At 44.2% G+C, this 21643-nt stretch overlaps 1 protein-coding gene across 4 annotated transcripts in view; it reads left to right on the forward strand.

The window, feature by feature from the left end:
- Positions 1-21643, forward strand: part of CFAP221 (cilia and flagella associated protein 221) — a 121875-nt gene that overhangs the window by 96724 nt on the left and 3508 nt on the right. For 3 of the 4 annotated variants that reach the window (XM_061135237.1, XM_061135236.1, XM_061135238.1), the window contains exons 20-23: positions 4896-5054; positions 6443-6534; positions 13751-13843; positions 19790-19885. In XM_061135237.1, coding sequence (XP_060991220.1) covers positions 4896-5054; positions 6443-6534; positions 13751-13843; positions 19790-19885 — 440 coding nt within the window. Of the gene's footprint in view, positions 1-4895; positions 5055-6442; positions 6535-7343; positions 7674-13750; positions 13844-19789; positions 19886-21643 lie in introns of those variants that run through there. The other variant, XM_061135239.1, reaches the window with a different exon arrangement.

The following is a 21643-nucleotide window of genomic DNA, read 5'->3' on the forward strand; positions in this document are numbered from 1 at the left end:
GTCTGTGCATCGTCTCCAGGGGCCAGAGGAGGCATCCAGGGCAGCATGGACTCCACGTGACAACAGTACAGGTTTAGTAAAGGCACATCATTAAAGCAAAATAAAAGGCCATTGTGAACTCTGACTAAAAGCCAGACAGGAGATCTGAGGAGGGTCTATGTAAGTGCAGAATCATGGGTAAAATGTCACTGTCGTTGCCCTGATCATGGTCTGTTTTGTAAGAATGCACACACACACACGCAGAATGAAGAAGGAGCTTAGATACTGCTGAGAAAGTCTCCCCTGGGAGAATCTGTGTCTCTGATGGGGCAGAGGTGCTGGTGGTCACACCAAGGGCAGATGGGATGCAAACCTGCCTGGTTCCTGGCTGTTGGCCTCAGTGCTCCTCTTCCTAGCTCTGCTGCTTTCCTCCAGAGAGCTGTGATACCTGTGTTTTGGCCACTAGGGGGCATGTTCTGGTAGTCTCGTGGCAGGGTAGAGGGGCAGTTCCTCAAAAAGAGAGTCAGGGCTGGGATAAACTCAGAGATATAACCAGTAATGCTGAAGAAGCTGAAGTTGAATGGTCCTATGAAGACCTATAAGACCTTCTAGAACTAACACCAAAAACAGACATCCCTTTCATCCTAGGCAATGATCAAGAACATCCCCAAGGAAAAAAAATGCAAAAAGGTAAAATGTTGTCTGAGGAGGCCTTACAAATAGCTGAGAAAAGAAGAGAAGCTAAAGGCAAAGGAGAAAAGGAAAGATATACCCATTTGAAAGCAGAGTTCCAAAGAATAGCAAGGAGAGATAAGAAAGCCTTCCTCAATGATCCATGCAAAGAAATAGAGGAAAACAATAGGATGGGAAAGACTAAAGATCTCATCAAGAAAATTAGAGATACCAAGGGAACATTCCATGCAAAGATACACACAATAAAGGACAGAAACGGTATGGATCTAACAGAAGCAGAAGATAATAAGAGGGGGCAGGAATAAACAGAAGAACTATACAAAAAAGATCTTCATGACCCAGATAATCACGATGGTGTGATCACTCACCTAGAGCCAGACATCCTGGAATGAGAAGTCAAGTGGGCCTTAGAAAGCATCACTACAAACAAAGCTAGTGGGGGTGATGGAATTCCAGCTGAGCTATTTCAAATCCTAAAAGATGATGCTGTTAAATTGCTGCACTCAATATGTCAGCAAATTTGGAAAACTCAGTGGTGGCCATAGGACTCAAAAAGATCAGTTTTCATTCCAGTCCCAAAGAAAGGCAATGCCAAAGAATCTTCAAACTACCACATAATTGCACTCATCTCACACACTAGCAAAGTAATGCTCAAAATTCTCCAAACCAGTCTTCAACAGTACGTGAACCGTGAGCTTCCAGATGTTCAAGCTGAATTTAGAAAAGGCAGAGGAACCAGAGATCAAATACCCAATATCTGTTGGATCATCAAAAAAGAAGAGAGTTCCAGAAAAACATATACTTCTGCTTAATTAACTATGCCAAAGCCTTTGACTGTGTGGATCACAACAAACTGTGGAAAATTCTTAAGGAGATGGGAACACCAGACCATCTTACCTGCCTCCTGAGAAATCTGTACGCAGGTTAAGAGGCAGCCCTTAGAACTGGGCATGGAACAACAGACTGGTTTCAAATTGGGAAAGGAGTACATCAAGGCTGTATGTCACCCAGGTTATTTAACTTACATGCAGAGTACATCATGAGAAATGCTGGGCTGGCTGAAGCACAAGCTGGAATCAAGACTGTAGGGAGAAATATCAATAGCCTCAGATATGCAGATGACACCACCCTTATGGCAGAGAGGGAAGAACTAAAGAACCTCTTGATGAAAGTGAAAGAGGACAGTGAAAAAGTTGGCTTAAAGCTTAACATCTGGTCCCATCATTTGGTGGCAAATAGATGGGGAAACAGTGGAAACAGTAACAGACTATTTTCTTCGGCTCCAAAATCACTGCAGATGGTGACTGCAGCCATGAAATTAAAAGACACTTGCTCCTTGGAAGAAAAGCTATGACCAATCTAGAGAGCATATTAAAAAACAGAGACATTACTTTGCTGACAAATGTTCATCTAATCAAAGCTATGGTTTTTCCAGTAGTCATGTATAGATGTGAGAGTTGGACTATAAAGAAAGCCGAGTGTTGAAGAATTGTTACTTTTGAACTGTGGTGTTGGAGAAGACTCTTGAAAGTCCCTTGGACTGCAAGGAGATCCAACCAGTCCATCCTAAAGGAAATCAGTGCTGAATATTCATTAGAAGGACTGATGCTAAAGCTGAAACTCCAATACTTTGGCCACCTCATGCAAAGAACTGACTCACTGGGAAAGACCCTGATACTGGGAAAGATTGAAGGCAAGAGGAGAAGGGGACGACAGAGGATGAGATGGTTGGATGACATCACCAGCTGAATGGACATGAGTCTGAGTACGCTCCGGGAGTTGGTGATGGATAGGGAAGCATGGCGTGCTGTGGTTCATGGGGTCACAAAGAGTTGGACACGACTGAGCGACTGAACTGAACTGAACATCACAGGACATTTAGCTCAGTGATTTCCAGACTGCACTTGGCACAAGAACACTCTCATCAGCTGAAGTTCTATATAGAAAGGCTGGGCTGGCAGTAGGAGAGGGGCTTTCCTGAGAAGGGTATCCCAGTGAAACCCTGGGATCTCCATGGTAAGGTTTGGACACCACTCTCTTGTGGCCAAAGTATTGGAGCTTCAGCTTCAGCATCAGTCCTTCCAATGAACATTCAGAGTTTATTTCCTTTAGGATTGACTGCTTTGATCTCTTTGCTGTCCAAGAGATCTTCAAGAGTCTTCTTCAGCACCACAATTTGAAAGCATCAATTCTTTGGTACTCAGCCTTCTTTATGGTCTAACTCTCACATCCGTACACAACTACTGGAGAAACGATAACTTTGACTAGATGGACATTTGTCAGCAATAAATAGTGGTAATAACAAGGAAAGCTCTACAATAAGTCTTGGGATGATATCTATGCATTATCTACAAGGGCCAGAGGAGGCATCCGGGACAGGATGGACTCCATGCACCGACAGTATAGGTTTCATAAAGGCACATCATTAAAGCAAAATAAAAAGCCATTATAAACTCTAAGGGGGAGAGTCAACTAAAAATTGATATGTGTTCCAGATAGGATGCCAACTAATATTTGGCATGATTTTTAAGACTTGATGGAGAATTTTAAAATATTAATAGAGTCCATCTGGCTTTGATATTAGAGCTTCCCTCTGTCACTGACCCAGAGGTCATGATAGTGAACCTTCACCCAAAAGTTATAATCCAAGCCTCTGCTTGGCCTGGCAGAGAAACATAATGACACAGTTAAGACAAAATAAATGCTCTTTACTATAGGGTTGGCCAAAAAGTTCGTCCCATGTCTGGAGTGACTGTGCATGAGCGCCTGAGTGGTGCGAGCTGGGCTGCTTGCTTTGTCTCCTAACCTTGGCTCCTCCTGTTATGTCCTTGCACCCAGGTGTACTTAAGGGAACCTGCCCAGGAATAGGGAACATCCCCCATCTCCCCACCCACCTGTCTTCCTCTGCATCCTCGACCTCCCTGGCTTTCTCTCGCCAGGGCCCCCATCTTTCACCTTGGTTGTTTCCGACCCTGCAGTCGCTATCTGGGTCAGATTTGGGAGACAGTGTTTGCATTTGCCCCTGTCTCAGCCCCCACCCCATGTGGCACATTGAAGAACGGGAAAAGAACTGCTCTGGACACATAGGTATCTCCTTCCTCTTCCCTCAGCTGCAGAGCTCATTGAGATGTGGTTGCTGGGGCCCTGCCGACTCCCTCACGGGGCACCATCACCTCCCTGCCCTCCTGCTGCCTCTACAGTCATGAGTCCAGGCAAGAGCCCACTTGCTCGGCATCTTTCTCCTCGGCCCTGGCTGTAGGTCAGCTTCCCTGAACTAACGGAAGACTGTCTGCCCAGCATTTGTGTCTGGAACACATTCATCACATCCACCGCAACCAAGTTCTACTGTTCCACCTCCCAGGCCTGGGTGCATCGTCTTTAAGTTGTGGGGGACGTTTATATCTTGACAGTGAGATTGGGTTTCCATCAGTCATATGGAGGTTTGTGTGTATGTTTTAAAATTGTTTTAAAAAAAGTACTCAGACAAAAAGAACAGAATCTCGGTGGCTCTTAAACATCTGAATTAACCACGAGGGAGCTGAAAGCTATGTTGTTTGCGACAAGAGCAGGGTTTTTATTGGACAAGCCCCAGAAGAAACATTAAAAGGCTCCAAGTTTTTGTATATTTTGATATAATTACTCTGTACCTCCATTAATCCCACTGGAAAATTAGTAAAAAAAAAAAAACAAAAAACAAAAAACAGGATCTCCCTTAAAGCCAGATAGTACATCCAAATGGAGCCTTCCAGAATGAAAGGCATCACCAAAACAACGTTAAATGTTGACGTTTCCTGATATATCAGATGCCACCCTCTCCTTTATCTTCTCTTTAGTTTTAAAGAAGCTGTTTTTCCTTTCCAAAACCAGAAGCTCATTTGCTTTTCAAAACCAGGTTGCTTATTTACAGTTAGGAGTGATCAAATTTAGAAACAAACACTTTAAGCTGTGGTTTCATTTGTGCTGGTTTCCACGGGAGCCTAGTAAATCCGTGTGATACGTGATGAAGTTCTGCAGCCAGCAAAGTGACGTCTGTGAGTGACCATGACCACAGCCCACCTGAAGTCACCTCTACTCTCCTGCTTCTCTTTCCCAGACAAGCTGACGCAGAGTCAGAGCGTCCGTCCTGCTGGGAGCCGTGGGGAACCTCAGCTGATGCCTGTCCTGTGCCCACGGTGAAAGCTGGTCAGCAAAAGAGACTCCTTTTTTCTCTCCCTCTTCTGCAGAATCCCAGCCCGGGACTATCTGCTCTGAAGCACCCTCTGACTTACGTGGAAACCTTGATCGATTACCACCTGTGCCCCCACCCCAAGTACAAGTTCACCAAGGAGTGCCACTGCGGCTCCAGCATCCCCATCACCCAGAAGCAGTTTCTCCATCACACGGTAAAGCCGTCGTCCCAGGCTCAGCGGCAGAACTGGGCCTGGGCTGCAGGGACCAGGGGCTGGGGGATGAGGAAGTGGGGCGTCACAGCTGGAACTGGCAATAAGAGAGTTTGCAGCCACGGCTGCAGAACAAGGATAGTAACCATGGCACGGGGGCCCTGGCATGCCCCAGCCCTGGAGCAGGGCAGGCGGGTTCACCACACCACCCCGTCTGCCTGTGCCCCTTCCCAGGCTTCACGTTGCCCCCTCTCAACATTCTTATTCTTTTCCTTTGAAGGCTATGCCTAACATCATTTTATTCCCACTGTGACCATGTAAGAGAAGTCACATTGTGCTCACAATCCTGGGGTCTGACACTCTCTCTCTTTGGTTCCTAACAAGGAGAGAGAGGTCAGAAGGGACAGGGTGGTGATGTGACCAACACACAGTGAGAAGGAGGCTCCCCAGAGTCCCTTCTTCCCTGGATAACCAGCCTGTGACCTCAGTTTCCAGCAACGTCTCCTGCGGGTGACCCTCAGCCCTTCCACACTCGACAAAACCCCACCTTAGGTCATCATCTTGGCCCTACTCCTGCCAGCCCCACTTCACACCTCTTGCCACATCACTTTCCTGCCTCTTGGGTGTACAGTTCAAGCCATGACCCCTGTGGTCCTCACTCCCTTCTCCTCCATCATCCCGAGTCCAGCCACCCTGGATCCCCCCAGTCTGCCTTACACACCTCATGACTCCCTCTCTCCCACCTGGGTGCCAACACCACATCACCACCAACCCTCACCCCGCCAAAGAAGCCTTCCTTCCGTTCAAATCTTATCCAGTCCTTTTCCACTTTGAAAGCCCTCCATGGTCCCCACTGCCCATGGGAGCAGCTCCAAGCTCATGAGCTTGGCCCATGAGACCCTTCACAGCCAGCCTGCCTTCCTGGCCGCATTTTCTGTCAGCCCCCATCACGTGCCCTGCCCTCAGTGACCCCTGATCACAGCCCCTTGGCATCTCGGTGCAGTGGCACGGGCTCACCCCCCTCTCCGACCCCCACTGCCTGGAAGAGCCTTTGATGAACTGACCCATGCTCTGTAAATGTCGCATTAGCATCACATTCACAGTAATCCAAACAGGTCGAGAGGCCTGACCAGCCCCTCCACACCAGGACCCTTGCTTGTCTGCCTCATAAGTCAGGGCACAAACCTCTCCTTCCTCCTGCTTTAATTCCTGCTGCTTCGTTGAACACTGTTTGCTGGAGCAGTTGTCTTTTTTAGCCTCAGAAAAATTATATTAAGCTGAAATGATAAATTTTGCAGTTCAGCTTTTAAGACTGAAAATTAGCCAGCTGAGTGAAACTGAAGTGCTTCCTGGACTGTACCCATGGTCCCCCTGTGCTGGCTCTATTATAGGACATAATACCTGGAGTGATGACCTGGAAGAGGTTCCAAAGCCTGGTGCTCTCATCCCTGCCCGAAACCTCTAAGACAGAGGTGTCGCCAAGGTAAGCCCAGCTCACATTGCCTCAGAGAGGTGTGTGTGCCCCTCTGATTACAGAGACTGTGACCCCGAAAGTTGCCTGCCCATAAAATATCAAATCTTACTTTTGGTGCATGAGGGAAGTTTGGTAGTCAGAGGGATATGATGATGTGTAACTGATTTTCATCTCTCTATCTTGAGATAAACTTTATTTTTTTAACTTTTGTTGACATCTAGTTGATTTACAATGTTATGTTTCAGATTTACAGCACAATGACTCAGATATGCATATATATGTATGTGTATCTATGTAGATATATATAGGTAAATTCTTTTTCTACATTCTCTTCCATTATTGACTATTACAAGATATTGAGTATAGTTCCCTGTGCTATATAGAAGGTCCTTGTTGGTTACCTATTTTATATATAGTAGCGTGTCTGTGTTAATCCTAATCTTCTAATTTATCTCTACCCCCTACTTTTCTCCTTTGGTAGCCATAAGTTTTTTTTTCTATGTCTGTGAGTCTATTTTTGTTTTGTAAATAATTTCATTTATATCATTTTTAGATTCCACGTACAAGTAATATCATATGATATTTGTCTTACACTTAGTATGATCATCTCAAGGTCCATTCGTGTTGCTGCAGATGGCATTATTTCATTCTTTTTTTTACGGCTGAGTAATATTCCATGGTGTATATCTATCATACCTTCTTGATCCACTTCTCTGTTGATGGACACTTAGGTGGCTTCCATGTCTTGGTATTGTAAACAGTGCTGCTATGAACTTTGAAGTACATATATCTTTTCTAATTGTGTTTTTTTTTTCTAGATATATGCCCAGGAGTGGGATTGTAGGATCACATCATAGCTCTTGAGATAAACTTTAAAAAAAACTAATGTCACAGGGCTTCCCTGATATTCCAGGGATTAGGAATCCTCCCGCCAATGCAGGGACACAGGTTTGATCACCGATCTGGGATGATCGCACATGCTGAGGGACAGCTGAGCCCATGTGCCCCAGCTGCTGAGCCCGAACACTGGAGCCCGTGCCCTGTCCCCAACAAGAGAAACCGCTGCAGTGAAAATCCCATGCCCTGCAGCTGGAGAATAACCCCGACTCACCACAACTAGAGAAAGCCCCTGTGCAGCAGCAGAGACCCGGCACAGCCAAAAGCAAATAAATAACAAATAAATAAATAATTGGGGTTTTTAGAAAAAAAAAATTAATGTCATGGTGGATCGTTGACCACGCTTCAATAAAAGTAGACAACCAATCTGCATAATTCAACTGAAATAGTCATGGTTCATTTTCAGCGTTTTAGAATTGCCATGATTAGCTGCCTACACCCTCCATACCCACACCAAAGGACCCAGGTCTCTCCATGCCCCAGCCTGGCCCTTCGCCGGGAGGCCCCACAGCTGTCATCAGAGACAGAGCAGGTAGATGGGAATAGTGTTAGACCAAAGGAGGAAATTTAGAGTAAGCACATTCTTGCTAATTTGCTTAACTAGCAGCTCTTCAAAGCCCTAAGATCAAACAACCAGCTGATGCCTTTTCCGTAAGACACAGCCTGGTCAGTGACCTGCTCCTGAGCCCTGGAATTTACTTCTTTGGTCCATTGTCCTTACAAAAGTAGTAAAATGAGTTGCTGGTGAGCAAACGTGACTAGTCTCCCAACACAATGCCCATCAGCAGTGACCTGTCGCTCAAATCCTTTGATCTGGAGTGAGGCCCACCCCAAGGGGGCAACGCCCCACCACGGCCCCAGGAGTCGTCAGCTCCGCCTGGGCCTAAGCACTGCCACCAGCCAGGGTCAGTGGGTGCTTACACCCTGACTCCTGCCAGCGTGTCCTGGTTCCTCACCATCATCAGAATTCCCCTTGGTCCTCAGGAGCCGTGCGACCTCAGCCACACTCTGGTCAGCTCTTTGGGCCAAGTCCTCTCGTCCAGAACCCAGGCCGATCAGACCCGCTCAGCCTTGACATTTTCGTTTTAGTAAAAGTAGGAGGCGACTTCCCTGTTGGTCCAATGGTTAAGAATCTGCCTTTCAGTGCAGGCGACATGGGTTCAATCCCTGGTCTGGGAGCTTGGATCCCACCTGCCACGGGGCAACTATGCCGGTGCGCTGCAACTCTTGGAGAGTCTGTGAGCCACAAGGAAAGATCCCGCATGATGCAACTAAGATGCAACACAGTCAAATAACAAATAATTTTTTTTTTAAGTGGGAAAGCTCACCCCAATGTGCACCAACCCCATATGCACTGTCACCCACATATCCCCAGGGATTCAAGAAGGCGATTGAAATCCAGTTTGTGACCCTAGAACCCTTACCTTTACTTCTTCCTCCACTGCCAGCAGAAAAGCTCTTCCTGAATTCATCAAAATCCAGGCTTTTCCACGTGCTGTTCCTTTCAGGTCATTTTTCCCAGTGTGTCTCTACCGCCCTCCTTTGCCTGGAGCTGAGCATGAGAGCGAGCAGAGGATGTGGGCCATGGGAAGGGCTCAGAAATGTTGGTTCATTTTCTGTGAACTCATGTTACTGAACCAAACCTGGGTCTGCTCACCTGCGCACAGCAAAGCCAGTCTCCTGACACAAGGCTGTGATGGAAGTGAAAGTTGCTCAGTTGTGTCCCCATGGACTGTAGCCCACCAGGCTGCTCTGTCTATGGGATTCTCCAGGCAAGAATACTGGAGTGGGTTGCCATTCCCTTCTCCAGGGAATCTTCCCAACCCAGGGACCGAACCCAGGTCTCCTGCATTGCAGGTGGATTCTTTACCATCTGAGCCACCAGGGAAGCCCCAAGAAAGTGTTTATTGCAGGCACCAAGCAAGGAGAACAAGGCAGCTAAAGCTCAAAAAGCCCAACTCCCCTTGGCTTTCGGGGAAGCGTTTTTAAAGCCCCGGTGAGGGAGGGGGGTTGCAGGATGTGTGATCAGCTCACCATACACAGGTCTCTGATTGGCTGATGGTGAGTTTACAGGATTATGTCATGTTGTCAGTTCTTAGGTTACCATAGGTCTGGGGGCTCAGTGGTCACGGTCATCACATAGTTAACTTCTTGCATTTATGGGGGGAGGTTTGGCATCTGTAACTCAGGAATGTGCATCAGATACTGTTATCTGGGCATTTCTGAGTGGAGCTATAGCTATAGGACCTGGAGAGGGGTCTGTAGCTCACCACTAGCTCACACTCTGCAGCCCCTCACCCCAAGTTTTGCCTTTAAAAACTTCCCCCTGAAAACCTTCGGGCAGTTCTGAAGGTTTGGGCACAAGCCACCCCCCTTCTCCCTACTGGATCCCCGGGCTGGAGGGAACAGCCTTACAGAGAAAAGGACACTCTGGTGTCCGAGGGACCCGATAGCCCTTCACCCACTCTGCTCCTTGGGGGAGTCACCCATCCCTGAAGCCCTTGAGCAGTGATTCCCTCGTCTGTGGAATGGGGACCTGAAGGAGGCCCTGCAGTGTCCCTAATGACTCTTCCCACCCACTAAGCCTTGCAGTCGCTCTGCTGCCGCCAGGTGGCGATGACCCTCCGTCACCCGGACTCAGATCCTCATTTTGCTGAGGGGTGAAGGCCCTTCAGAGCAGACCCCAGTCATCTGCGTGTGGCCCCCTCCCCTAGACAGAGCATGTAAAATGAGAAGTGGTGGGGAGTGCAGACGGCCAGGGTCCACCAGCTGTCAGCAAGCACGGGTCTCAAGAATTAAGACAAAAACATCTTGGTTTTGGGGGTTTTTTTTTTCCCAAAGCTGTGTCCTTGGGAAAATCTCCTGAGGCTATTCTTTCAAAAGACACTCAGAGTGCAGTTACTTTGGGCTTGAATTAAGCGTGAGTTCCATATGAATTAAAACTCTGCAACTAGGAGTTGTTACCTCCAGCTTCTGTGTCTGAGTGCTCTGTTGGGCCAATTTGTTTCAAAATAAAGCGTAATTGCATGACAGATTATAAAGTCAAGAGAGGATTCTTTATTTCTTCATCATGTATTTCCATGATGTAAGATTCTAGATCATGTTTTTGTTTCTAAAAGAGTTACAGAATAATAATGGTATTCCTTTTTAATTTCCCACAGACCCACTAATGATATTCCAACTTGCAGTCATTGTTCTTGAATAGATTACCTGTTTCTTAGCTGGTATTTCCCCTGTATTTTTGCTGCTGAGAGTTATGCTTTTTGTTAAACCATGCAATGTTATTTAATGTTTATTTATTCCAAGTCATTTTTGCATTCATAATAATCAAAACAGCTCACTTGGGTTCTCTGCTCTTTAATAAATTCAGAAAGAATTTATTGAGTCTCTGTGACTCCCATGAAATCTGAGTCAGCATCAATGAAGAAATTACCTATTAATAATCCAGCGGTGCCAGACTTTGCGATTTCATAGATGGGTGAAGTGTCCAGAAGAATCTTAGGAACTGACTCAGGGTTGTCGGAGTTTTACTTTTCCAAGAAAGACATGAAACAAAACAAAGCAAAATATAACAGCCAAACACCATCCACTGTCACCACCCTTTCAATTCCAGAGGAGCGCATTAACACATAGAAAAGTAAGAGGGACATGGTCTCAGGATTTAAAAATTAGATGAGTTTGGTCTCATGAAAAACCTTTAGTTGTTGCTATTCTGTCTTCCAGACCAGCCTGGCCTTGGAAGAGTGGTCCAGGCTCCCACCTTCTTCTACCCCTTCCTCAGCTACATGCACTTGGAGATCTCAGTGGGACTGTCCATTAGAACCTGCATTCTTTGTCATGAAGTCAGTAAATAAGGTTAATCTCTGGGTGGTGGAGGCCAGGTCCCTTTTGGTGAGGAATGGTATTAGAGACCAAAATCTAGGTTCCTGGTGCACACACTGCCCCTGGGGGTGGAGGGGTGTTGTTTCTTGGCCTCCTCAGCAGACAATCCAGAGTGTGGGGAAGTGCATGTATATACATATGCACTCACCCATATGTACATAGCCATACAAAAATGCATGACCACGTACATCTGTACACATATGCACATATACATGCGTACATACACACACTTATACACACCTATCCCCATTTTGGAAATCATGAATCTACGCTGGTGCTTATAATCCCAGCCCACACTCATGGAGTTGCTTAGTTATCTGTCTCTTCTTCGTCTGTGAGAACCCTGGCTTCCTAAGACATTTACTCGCTCAGTTTTATAGAATGTTGAAAATAGTTTCAGAATGACTTCACCTATAATCACTTTAATAAACAAGCATAGTAAATAGAGTTCAAGATTTATTTGCAGTTTTCTCCCTACCCCCATTCTATCCAAGATGTGGATATATAGTCAAATACTGTATTTATGAATTATTTGGATTACTCCTTTTCTCTTTTTTTAAGTATTTTTTAATTGAAGTATAGTTGATTGACAAAGTTTCAGGTGTACAGCAAAGTGATACAGCTATATATATATATATATATATATATATTCCTTTCCAGATTCTTTTTCCTATTATAGGTTATTACAGGATATTGATTATAACTCCTTCCTTTTCTCCTTTCTTTTTTCTTTCTCTCCCTTCCTCTTTCTCTCTTTTTTCCCCTCCACTGTGCTTATGGAATTCATATGAAATTTTATGTGTTTCAGTTTACTTTCAGTTTAGGGGCTTTTCCTCCCTTTCGTTAGAGAAGGAAATGGCAACCCTCTGCAGTATTCTTGCCTGGAGAATTCCATGGACAGAGGAGTCTGGCAGGCTACAGTCCCTGGAGTCGCAAAAAGTCAGACACGGCTGAGCAACTATCACTCACTCAGTCCTCCCTTTCATATTGATTTAATTTTATTTTTTGAATATGTAGAATATTAACATGCTAACCAAATTCACAGCTACACAAGAAGTCAGACTCAGACACGGGTCACTCCATCCCACCTCCCTTCCACCCTTGTTGGTAGCCAGCTAGGTCTTCTAACACCATTCCCATGTTTCTCTTCGTAATGCTAAGGAGAATATATGTATTTTTCATGTTTCCCCTCTTCTTATTCACAAAGTGGCACACTGGAGAAGCTCCTCTGTATTTTGCTGTTTTCACTTACAACGTCCCCTGAAAATCACTCCATATTAGCTGATAAAGATCCTCCTCACTCTTTTCACAGCTGTAAAAACCATGGGCCGTAGTTGCACTCGACCAAGCCCTGTGCTTGAGGGGCCAGGCACATTTTTGCTTATTAAACAAGAAGAAACTTATCTCCAAGGCATATCTGCACACACCAAGGAGGCTTCCATTAATCCCCCTGGTTTCCCATCCCTGCCACCTGCAGGGCCGGTAAGGTCAGTTTCCTGCCATGGGTCATTTTTCACTCTTTTTTATGAGACAGCACTCCTCCCAGCTTCTCGAAGCTTATTCTGAAAAATTATTAAAAATGTATATCCATTTGTGACTTTTTCCCTATTCCCTTTGCTGTTGTGTGTTCAGTTTTTATTCTTCTAATAGCATTTGAGAGGTGTGTGAGGAGTTGAGACCAAAAAAAGGAAAAATTTTTGAAAGATGAGTGTTTATTCCACCAACTTGAAACAGAAATATATTGTCAACTTTAAAATTAACAAACTGTTTTTTCCTCCCCATCTCAGTGCTTTTAATGTCCTCGATACCCAGTAATTTTTATGTAAAACTCTAAAGTTATAATACCAAACAATATGTAAGGAGGTGGGGAGGAGGTCTGAAATTGAATAAACCACTAAGGAAGAGTATAAATGTGGGAAAAAAAATATTAGGAACAAAAAGTAAACTACCTAGCTGCCCCACCGCACCTCCACCCCCAGGAAATAAAGTAAGTTTAGATACTACACATTTTTGAAAATTCTTTTCCTAAGCTCTGGGAAGTATCTTATTTAGCACCATTCTTTTGGATTTGACCGGTACCCATCACAGCCTGCAATGCAGCAGACCCAGGTTCAACCTCTGGGTCAGGAAGATCCCTTGGAGTAGAAAATGGCAACCCACTCCAGTATTCTTGCCTGGAGAATTCCATGGACAGAGGAGCCTGGCAGGCTCCAGTCCACGGGGTCACAAAGAGTCAGACGTAACTGAGCTACTAATACTTTCACTTTTTACTTTCATCACCACCACCCACCCCCTGCCTGTACCTCTAGGGAGACATGGGTGGGTCTCCAGAGGTGAAGAGGACAGGATGGTAGCATAAAATAGGTAAAATAGAAGTGCTTTAGAAGGTTGTATGAAGACCCCGAGACTACTAACGTGGTCACATATCCTTGTGCTCTTTCCTCAGCTGTAATTCCTTCAACTTGACCATGCTGCCTGTCGACGTCCCTGCCGTTCTTGACGCCTTGCCAGAAGAAGACAGGATGGAGACAGCTGAACGGTACTTTTTTTACCTGTGGTCTCTACTGTCGTCTATGTTCCAGAAACATGCCAGGTGCTCTGAGAGACTTCCAAGGAGCATGCAGCACCTGAGCTTGCAGCCCCGCCAAGACACGGCTGACACTCAGCCAGACCCTCAGCAGATAAGATGCTGGATTCGTGGTGGAGAATAATAAATAGTCTCAGGTCTCAAACTGGCTGGCCTTTCAGTGCTGCAGGTGCTCAAGGAGGAGTGAGCAGAGTGGGTGCTAAGTGGACTTCCAAGGCTGCAGAATCACATGCACTTGGGTTAGTATTCAGAGGGCAGGTAGGATTTGGAGGGGCAAGAAAAATATAGCTCCCACCCCAAACAAATAAAATATTTTTAAAAGAAAAGTCAAAAACAAAAATTTTAAGAAAAAAGGGGAAAAAAGAAACCTAGGAGCCCCAAAGTAAATAAAAAACAAACAAAAAAAATTAAGGAAAAAGAAAAATAGCCTCCAAACGAAGGCACTTAAATTTTATTTTACTGATGAGCATCCAACAGCCAGTGAGAATGTGTCCTTGAATCTGCTGTGGTCACGCCCACTTTGGCTCTTCCCAGGTGGTGCTAGGGGTAAAGAACACGTCTGCCAATGCAGGAGACATAAGAGACGTGGGTTTGATCCCTGGGTTGGGAAGATCCCCTGGAGAAGGAAATGGCAACCCCCTCCAGTATTCTTACCTGGAGAATCCCATGGACAGAGGAACCCGGCAGGCTACAATTCATGGGGTTGCAAGGGTCAGACAGGACTGAAGCGACTTGGCACTTTAATATTTCTCCCTGTAAATAACCAGTGAGTGAAGGACTAAACACTGGCTTTTGTGAGACCTGCCCACAAGCGGTGGTACTTGGCAATACTTGGACGTCTGAGGCTTAGAGCCCAGGTCTGAACAGGGAAGTGGAGTGTCTGCTACTCGAACCCCAGAGCATGCGGGCGTTTCCTGAGGATGCTGCAGCCACGTGGGTGGCAGGGGTGACATTCAGTTTGGGGAGGCAGGTGAGGGGATGCTCTGCAGACCCCTCCGCGTTCAGCACTGATGTTCAGGCTCAGGAGTCAATACCTCACTAATGTGCAGACTCATGAGTCAGTTTCCTCATCTTTGAAATGAGAACAGTCGTTCCTACTTCACAGGGGTTGTCAATTAAGGAAGATGAGGAGGAGGAGGAGGAGGAGGAGGAGGGTAGTTGTAGCAGCAACATTTACTGAGCATTAAATGTGAGTCAGGCCCAGCGCTTGGCAAGAGTTCCATTCACTCCAGCAATGAGGTCTTCTTATTTTCCACACTTTGGAGATGAGGAAACTGCTAACGGGAAGCAGTTTTGCAAATTACTGTCTTGTAAATCACCAGCATCAAGGTTGGCACAGAGCTTGGCACAGAGCAGCCGCTTAGCGAAGATGAGGCGATCGGAGTGCCTTTGTGCAGTTTACAAGGGTGTTTTCCCAAACAGAATACGGCTCTGCCCACCTCTGTGTATGTTTTGCTGTGAGGAGAGGGTTCCTGTTTGTAATTCTAAATTTTGAAGCCTCTGTTGGTCTTGGAGGCATTTCTATTTGAGTGTAGCAGAGACAGCCACTCAAAATAATTGTCTCCTCTTCTACAGAAATAGAATTGTTGAAACTGGAGGCTCAGTGTCACCTGAGTTAGGTCATCCATGCGACTCGGCCTTTACCAGGAGGGCAGGAGAAGACGTGAGATGTCCTCCTGAGGGCAGGACCGGGATGGAGTGGGGTTTACCTCCTGCAGACTCTCTCCCTGCTTCCTGGAGCTGGAACTCACACTTGCAGTGACCCAGCTGTAACTGGTAGACAACCAAGCGCCAGGCCAGGGGTCCACAAACAGCCAAATCTGGCCTACCACCCATTTTTGCAAAACACCCGTCTTATTGAAACACAACCACACTCATTCACTTGAATGTTTTCCATGACTTCTTTCATGCCGCAACAGTGTGCACATGCTAAGTCGCTCAGGATGTCCAGCTCTTTGCGACCCTGTGGACTGCAGCCCGCCAGGCTCCTCTGTCCATGGGATTCTCCAGGCAAGAATACTGTGGTGGGGTGCCATTCTCTTCTCCAGCGGATTTTCCTGACCCAGGGATCAAACCAGTGTCTCTTATGGCTCCTGCATTGGCAGACGGATTATTTATCACTAGTGCCACCTGGGAAGCTAATTGTAAAGGAGATCCACTGAGGCCTTTACTGGAAAAGTTTCCTGACCCCTGCTGTAACAGGTAGCAGACCTCAATATAAAAATAACCTCAATCCCTGTAATTTCTTCTCTCACCTGTAGATTATTTAGAAGCATATTGTTTTCTTTTTAAAGCAATTGTGGATTTTTTTGGTTATCTTCTTTGCTATTGATTTCTAATCTAATTCCATTGTGGTTACAGAACATTCTCAGAATGATTTCAACCTTTTGAAATATTCACGCTTTCCTTACGGTCCAAGATACGGTCAATACTGGTAAATGTTGCATGTACACCTGCAAACAATATGCATTCTGTAACCCCATTTTTCCTTTACTTGGGGATGGTTTTGATCACCGCCTCCTGTACAATGTTGTGAACTTACGTCCATAGTTCTTCAGGCTGTCTGTCTACCAGATCTAATCCTTTGAATCTTTTCATCATCTCCACTGTATAATCAAAAGGGATATGATTTAGGTCTTACCTGAAGGGTCTAGTGGTTTTCCCTACTTCCTTCAATTTAAGCCTGAATTTTGCAAGAAGGAGTTCATGATCTGAGTCTCACAGTCAGCTCCAGTCTAGTTTTTACTGACCATGTAGAGCTTTTGCATCTTCCACTGCAGAGAACATAATCAGTCTGATTTCAGTTTTGACCATCCAGAGATGTCCATGTGCAGTCACCTCTGGTGTCATTGGAAAAGGGTATTTGCTATGACCAGCTGAGGAAAGAAGAACAGCGAGAGGCAGGGGAGAAAGGGGAAGATTACTCAATTGAATGCAGAGTTCCAGAGGATATCAAGGAAAGAGAAGAGGGCCTTCTTAAATGAACAATGCATAGAAATAGAGGAAAACAATAGAATGAGAAAGACTAGCGATCTCTTCAAGAAAATTGGAGATATCAGGGAATACTTCATGCAAGGGGGCACAATAAAGGACAGAAACAGTAAGGACCTAACAAAAGCAGAAAAGATTAAGAAGAGGTGGCAAGAATACACAGAAGAACTATACAAAAAAGTCTTAAAGACCTGGATAACCACGATGGTGTGGTCACTCACCTAGAACCAGACATCCTGGAGTGTGAAGTCAAGTGGGCTTTAGAAAGCATTATTATGAACAAAGCTAGTGAAGGTGATGGAATTCCAGCTGAGTTATTTAAAATCCTAAAAGATGATGCTGTTAAAGTGTTGCACTCAATATTCCAGCAAATTTGGAAAACTCAGCAGTGGCCACAGGGCTGAAAAAGGTCAGTTTTCATTCCAGTCCCAAAGACAGGCAATGCCAAAGAATGTTCAGACTACCAGACAATTGTGCTCATTTCACATACTAGCAAGGTTATGCTCAAAATTCTTCAAGCTAGGGTTTAACAGCATGTGAACTGAGAACTTGCAGATGTACAAGCCGGGTTTAGAAAAGGCAGAGGAACCAGAAATTGAATTGCCAGCATTCATTGGAGAAAGCAAGGGAATTCCAGAAAAATATCTGCTTCATTGACTATGCTAAAGCCTTTGACTTTGTGCACCACAGCAGACTGTGGAAAATTCTTAAAGAGATGGGAGTACCAGACCACCTTCCCTGTCTCCTGAGAAACCTGTATGTGGGTCAAGAAACAGCAATTAGAACTGGACATGAAACAACTGGTTCAAAATTGGGAAAGAAGTATGACAAGGCTGTATATTGTCACCCTGCTTATTTAACTCCTATGCAGAGAACATCATGCAAAATGCCAGGCTGGATAAATCACAAGCTGGAATCAAGATTACCAGGAGAAATATCAACAACCTCAGATATGCAGATGACACCACTCTAATGGCAGAAAGTGAAGAGGAATAAAAGAGCCTCTTGATGAGGGTGAAAGAGGAGAATGAAAAAATCTGGCTTGAAACTCAGTATTAAAAAAAATTAAGACCATGGCATCTGATCCCATCACTTCATGGTAAATAGAAGGGGAAAAACTGGAAGCAGAGACCGGTTTTATTTTCTTGAGCTCCAAAATCACTGTGGACGGTGACTGTAGCTATGAAATTAAAAGACGCTTGCTTCTTGGAAGGAAAGCTATGACAAACCTAGACAGTGTATTGAAAAGCAGAGACATCACTTTGACTTTGTATAGTCAAAGCTGTGGTTTTTCCCAGTAGTCATATATGGCTGTGAGAGTTGGACCATAAAGAAGGCTGAGCACCAAAGAATTGATGCTTTTGAACTGTAGTGCTAGAGAAGATTCTTCAGAGTTCCTTGGACAGCAAGGAAATCAGACCAGTCAATCCTAAATAAAGGCAACCCTGAATATCTATTGGAAGGACTGATGCTGAAGCTGAAGCTCCAATACTTTGGCCACCTGATGAAAAGAGCCGACTCATTGGAAAAGACCCTGATGCTGGGAAAGATTGAGGACAGGAGGAGAAGGGGGTGACAGAGGATGAGATGGTTGGATGGCATCATCAACTCAATGGATATGAGTTTGAGCAAACTCCAGGAGATAGTGAAGGTCAGGGAAGCCTGTTCTGCTGCAGTCCGTGGGGTCACAAAGAGTCGGACATGACTTGGCCACTGAACAACATCAGGAGGTAGTGGAGGACAGAGGCACCTAGCGTGCTACAGGCCCTGAGGCCGCAAAGCATCAGACATGACTTAGCCACTGAACATCAACAACTATCACCACAAACCCCATTTTTATTTTTATTTTTTCATATATGTAAATATTCATTGCAGCTTTATTTGTAATAGCCAGAAACTATTGGGAAAATCCAAATATTCATCAACAGTTGAACAGATAAGCAAATAGTGGTATATCAATGAAATACTACTCAGCAATGAAAAGAAAAAGTTACAGAAATGCACAATAATGTGGACCGTTCCTCAAAATCTTTATGCTGAGTGAAAGAACTGTGCCAGGAAAAATAGAACACATATTGTGTTATCTCATTTGTATGAGTCTACAGAATGCAAACTATAGTGTCAGAAAGCAAATTATGTGTTCCTATGACAGGGTGTTTAAATGTAAATGGATTACAGATACTTGACACAGGATACACAGGAAAATGATGGGACTATTTATCATGATCAAGAGGGTATATATATGCCCAAACTAGTGAAGTTTGGTATACTTCAGTTATACCACAATAAAGGTGAATTATCAATTCACTGTATATGTGTGGGTCTAGAAGTGTCACTCCTAAAGGTTTTATCCAAGAGATAATATGAAATGAAATGAACCATATATCCACATAATAGATTTGGAAAAAAAAATGTTCATAGCAACCTTATCCATTCGAGTTAAAAGCTAGAAAGAAGCAAATGTCCACCAACTGGAGAATGTGATATATCTGGGACTAGAAAATAATGAGTTACTGATTCACATAATAAAACAAATGATTCTCCAACACATTATGTTAAGCAAAAGTATCCAGATATATCTTTGGTGGTGGTGATTTAGTCACCAAGTTGTGTCTGTCTCTTGCGACCCCATGGACTGTAGCCTGCCAGGCTCCTCTGTCCATGAGATTTCCCAGGCAAGAATACTGGAGTGGGTTGCCATTTCCTTCTCCAACAAACCCCATTTTTAAACTGCTTGTTATTCTCTGCTTATAAATAACCATTCCTACTGTTGTTGGTTGATAGAAAGCTATTTATCAGTCTTATACTCTCTTTAACGTAGATCCAAGAAGTAGAGGTGTGAGTAATGTTGAAGGAATCATGTAACTCTTAAAGGATTGCAGTACATTTCTATGTTATTCCTTTCAGTGAGCTCTGTGAACAGAGTATGGACATTATGCTGACTCCAGAAATGATCGAAGCAGAATTCCCAATGCTGGACTACAGGGACACCAAGAAGGAGAAGTAAGTGGATGCTTTATGCCTTAGGAAGAGGTAGCCCAGGATAAAATTTGTCCTACATGACATCCAGAACTGTCTGAATCTAAAAACATGTCCAAAGAGACACGTTTCCAGTGCTATAGGTGTTTAGACATGTATCCTATTTACCAGCCATGCCACCTCCAGCCTCATTGCTTATCTTCAGTCACTGGGCCTCAGTCTCCCCATTCATAATGTGCAGAAAACAAAACCTCTCTCCCGAGCGGTTGTGAGGATTCCATGAGATGCCGATGTGAGGACACCTCTCCGGTGCTTGCCCTGCACATGTGAACCCTTTCCTGCGTCTCTGCATCAGGGACAGCTAGCTAGGCAGACATTACCATCATCCTTCAGAACTTGGTTTTGAAGAATACTTTGGTAAAGGAAATAACCACTAGAGTTCACATGGTTTGTAAGTTTGAAATTCCAGATATCCTTTTAGAATTATTTAAGTCTTTTTAAATTACTAAAATGTTAGGAAATATAGAAAAATATAAAGAATGAAATAAAAACAATAATCCTACCACCCAAGGGCAGTACCTTGTACATTTTGGTATGTGGTCTTCCAAGTATTAATACTTTAATTATTTAAATAACACACAAACACCTACTGTATTTTGTATATACAATCTGTATATACAATCGTCCCATGGTATCCATGGGGATTGGTTCCAGGACACCCCCCAGCCTGGGTACTAAAATCTGTGGATGCTCAAGTCCCTTATGTAAAATGGCATAGAATTTGCATATAACCTATGCACATCCTCCTGTACTTTAAATCATCTCTGCATTACTTATAATACCTCATCGAGTGTAAATGATTTTTAAATAATTTTCAGCATGCAGCAAATTCAAGTTTTGCTTTGTGGAACTTTCTCATATTTTTTTCCACCTGGGGGTTGGTTGAGTCTGAAAATGCTGGACCTGTGGACACAAAGGGCCAACTGTGTTTAAGTGAGTTCTATCATATTGTTCATATTGTTTTATCTTCTAGACTTTCATTTAGCATATTGTTATCATATGTTTATAAATATAGATATCCACCTTTATATCTTACTGGTAGATATACCATCGTGTGCTAACCGATCTTTCTCCTGATGATCATGTTAACTCTTCAATGTTTTGCTCTTGCCAATAGGGCTGCAACAGATTTCCTTGTGCCATAATTCCTAGCAAACTTATCAGACTGTCTCCTTAGGATAAACTTTGAAACATAAATACTAAATCCATGTTCATTTTAAGGTTTTAATACATAGTGCTTTGCACCATCCAGGAAAACATCAACAAACGTCCTACCAGCAGAGGTCAGGATGCCCACATTCAAATGCCCTGAACAATGTGGAATATTATCAGACGTTTTCTTCTTCTTTTCCAACATGATAGGTTGTTAATGAACACATTATTGTTTTAATTTTAACTTCTTCGTTTATGAGTGATGGTAAAAATTTTCCTACACTTATCAAATATTTTTCTTCTTTTATGGGGGCTTTTTTTTGCCTGTAGTGCAGAAAGTCTTTATCTTTTTCTTATTTGTAAGATTGCCTCATATATTAAGGATAATTACCCTTCCTTGTGTATGCTGTAAGTTTTTTAGTCTGTCTTCTTTGTTCAGGGTGTTTGGAGGAGGCCCTGCCTTTTCAGAAAGGAATGCCCACATATCTTAAAGGAGCAAGGGGTTCCTTTGGTTCATTTGCAATAGTAACGGAAACCTATAGCAAACTAGCACTTCTCAGAAAGTAGATT

The sequence above is a fragment of the Dama dama genome, chromosome 33 (assembly GCF_033118175.1).
Source record: "Dama dama isolate Ldn47 chromosome 33, ASM3311817v1, whole genome shotgun sequence".
In the NCBI taxonomy this organism is placed as follows: domain Eukaryota; kingdom Metazoa; phylum Chordata; class Mammalia; order Artiodactyla; family Cervidae; genus Dama; species Dama dama.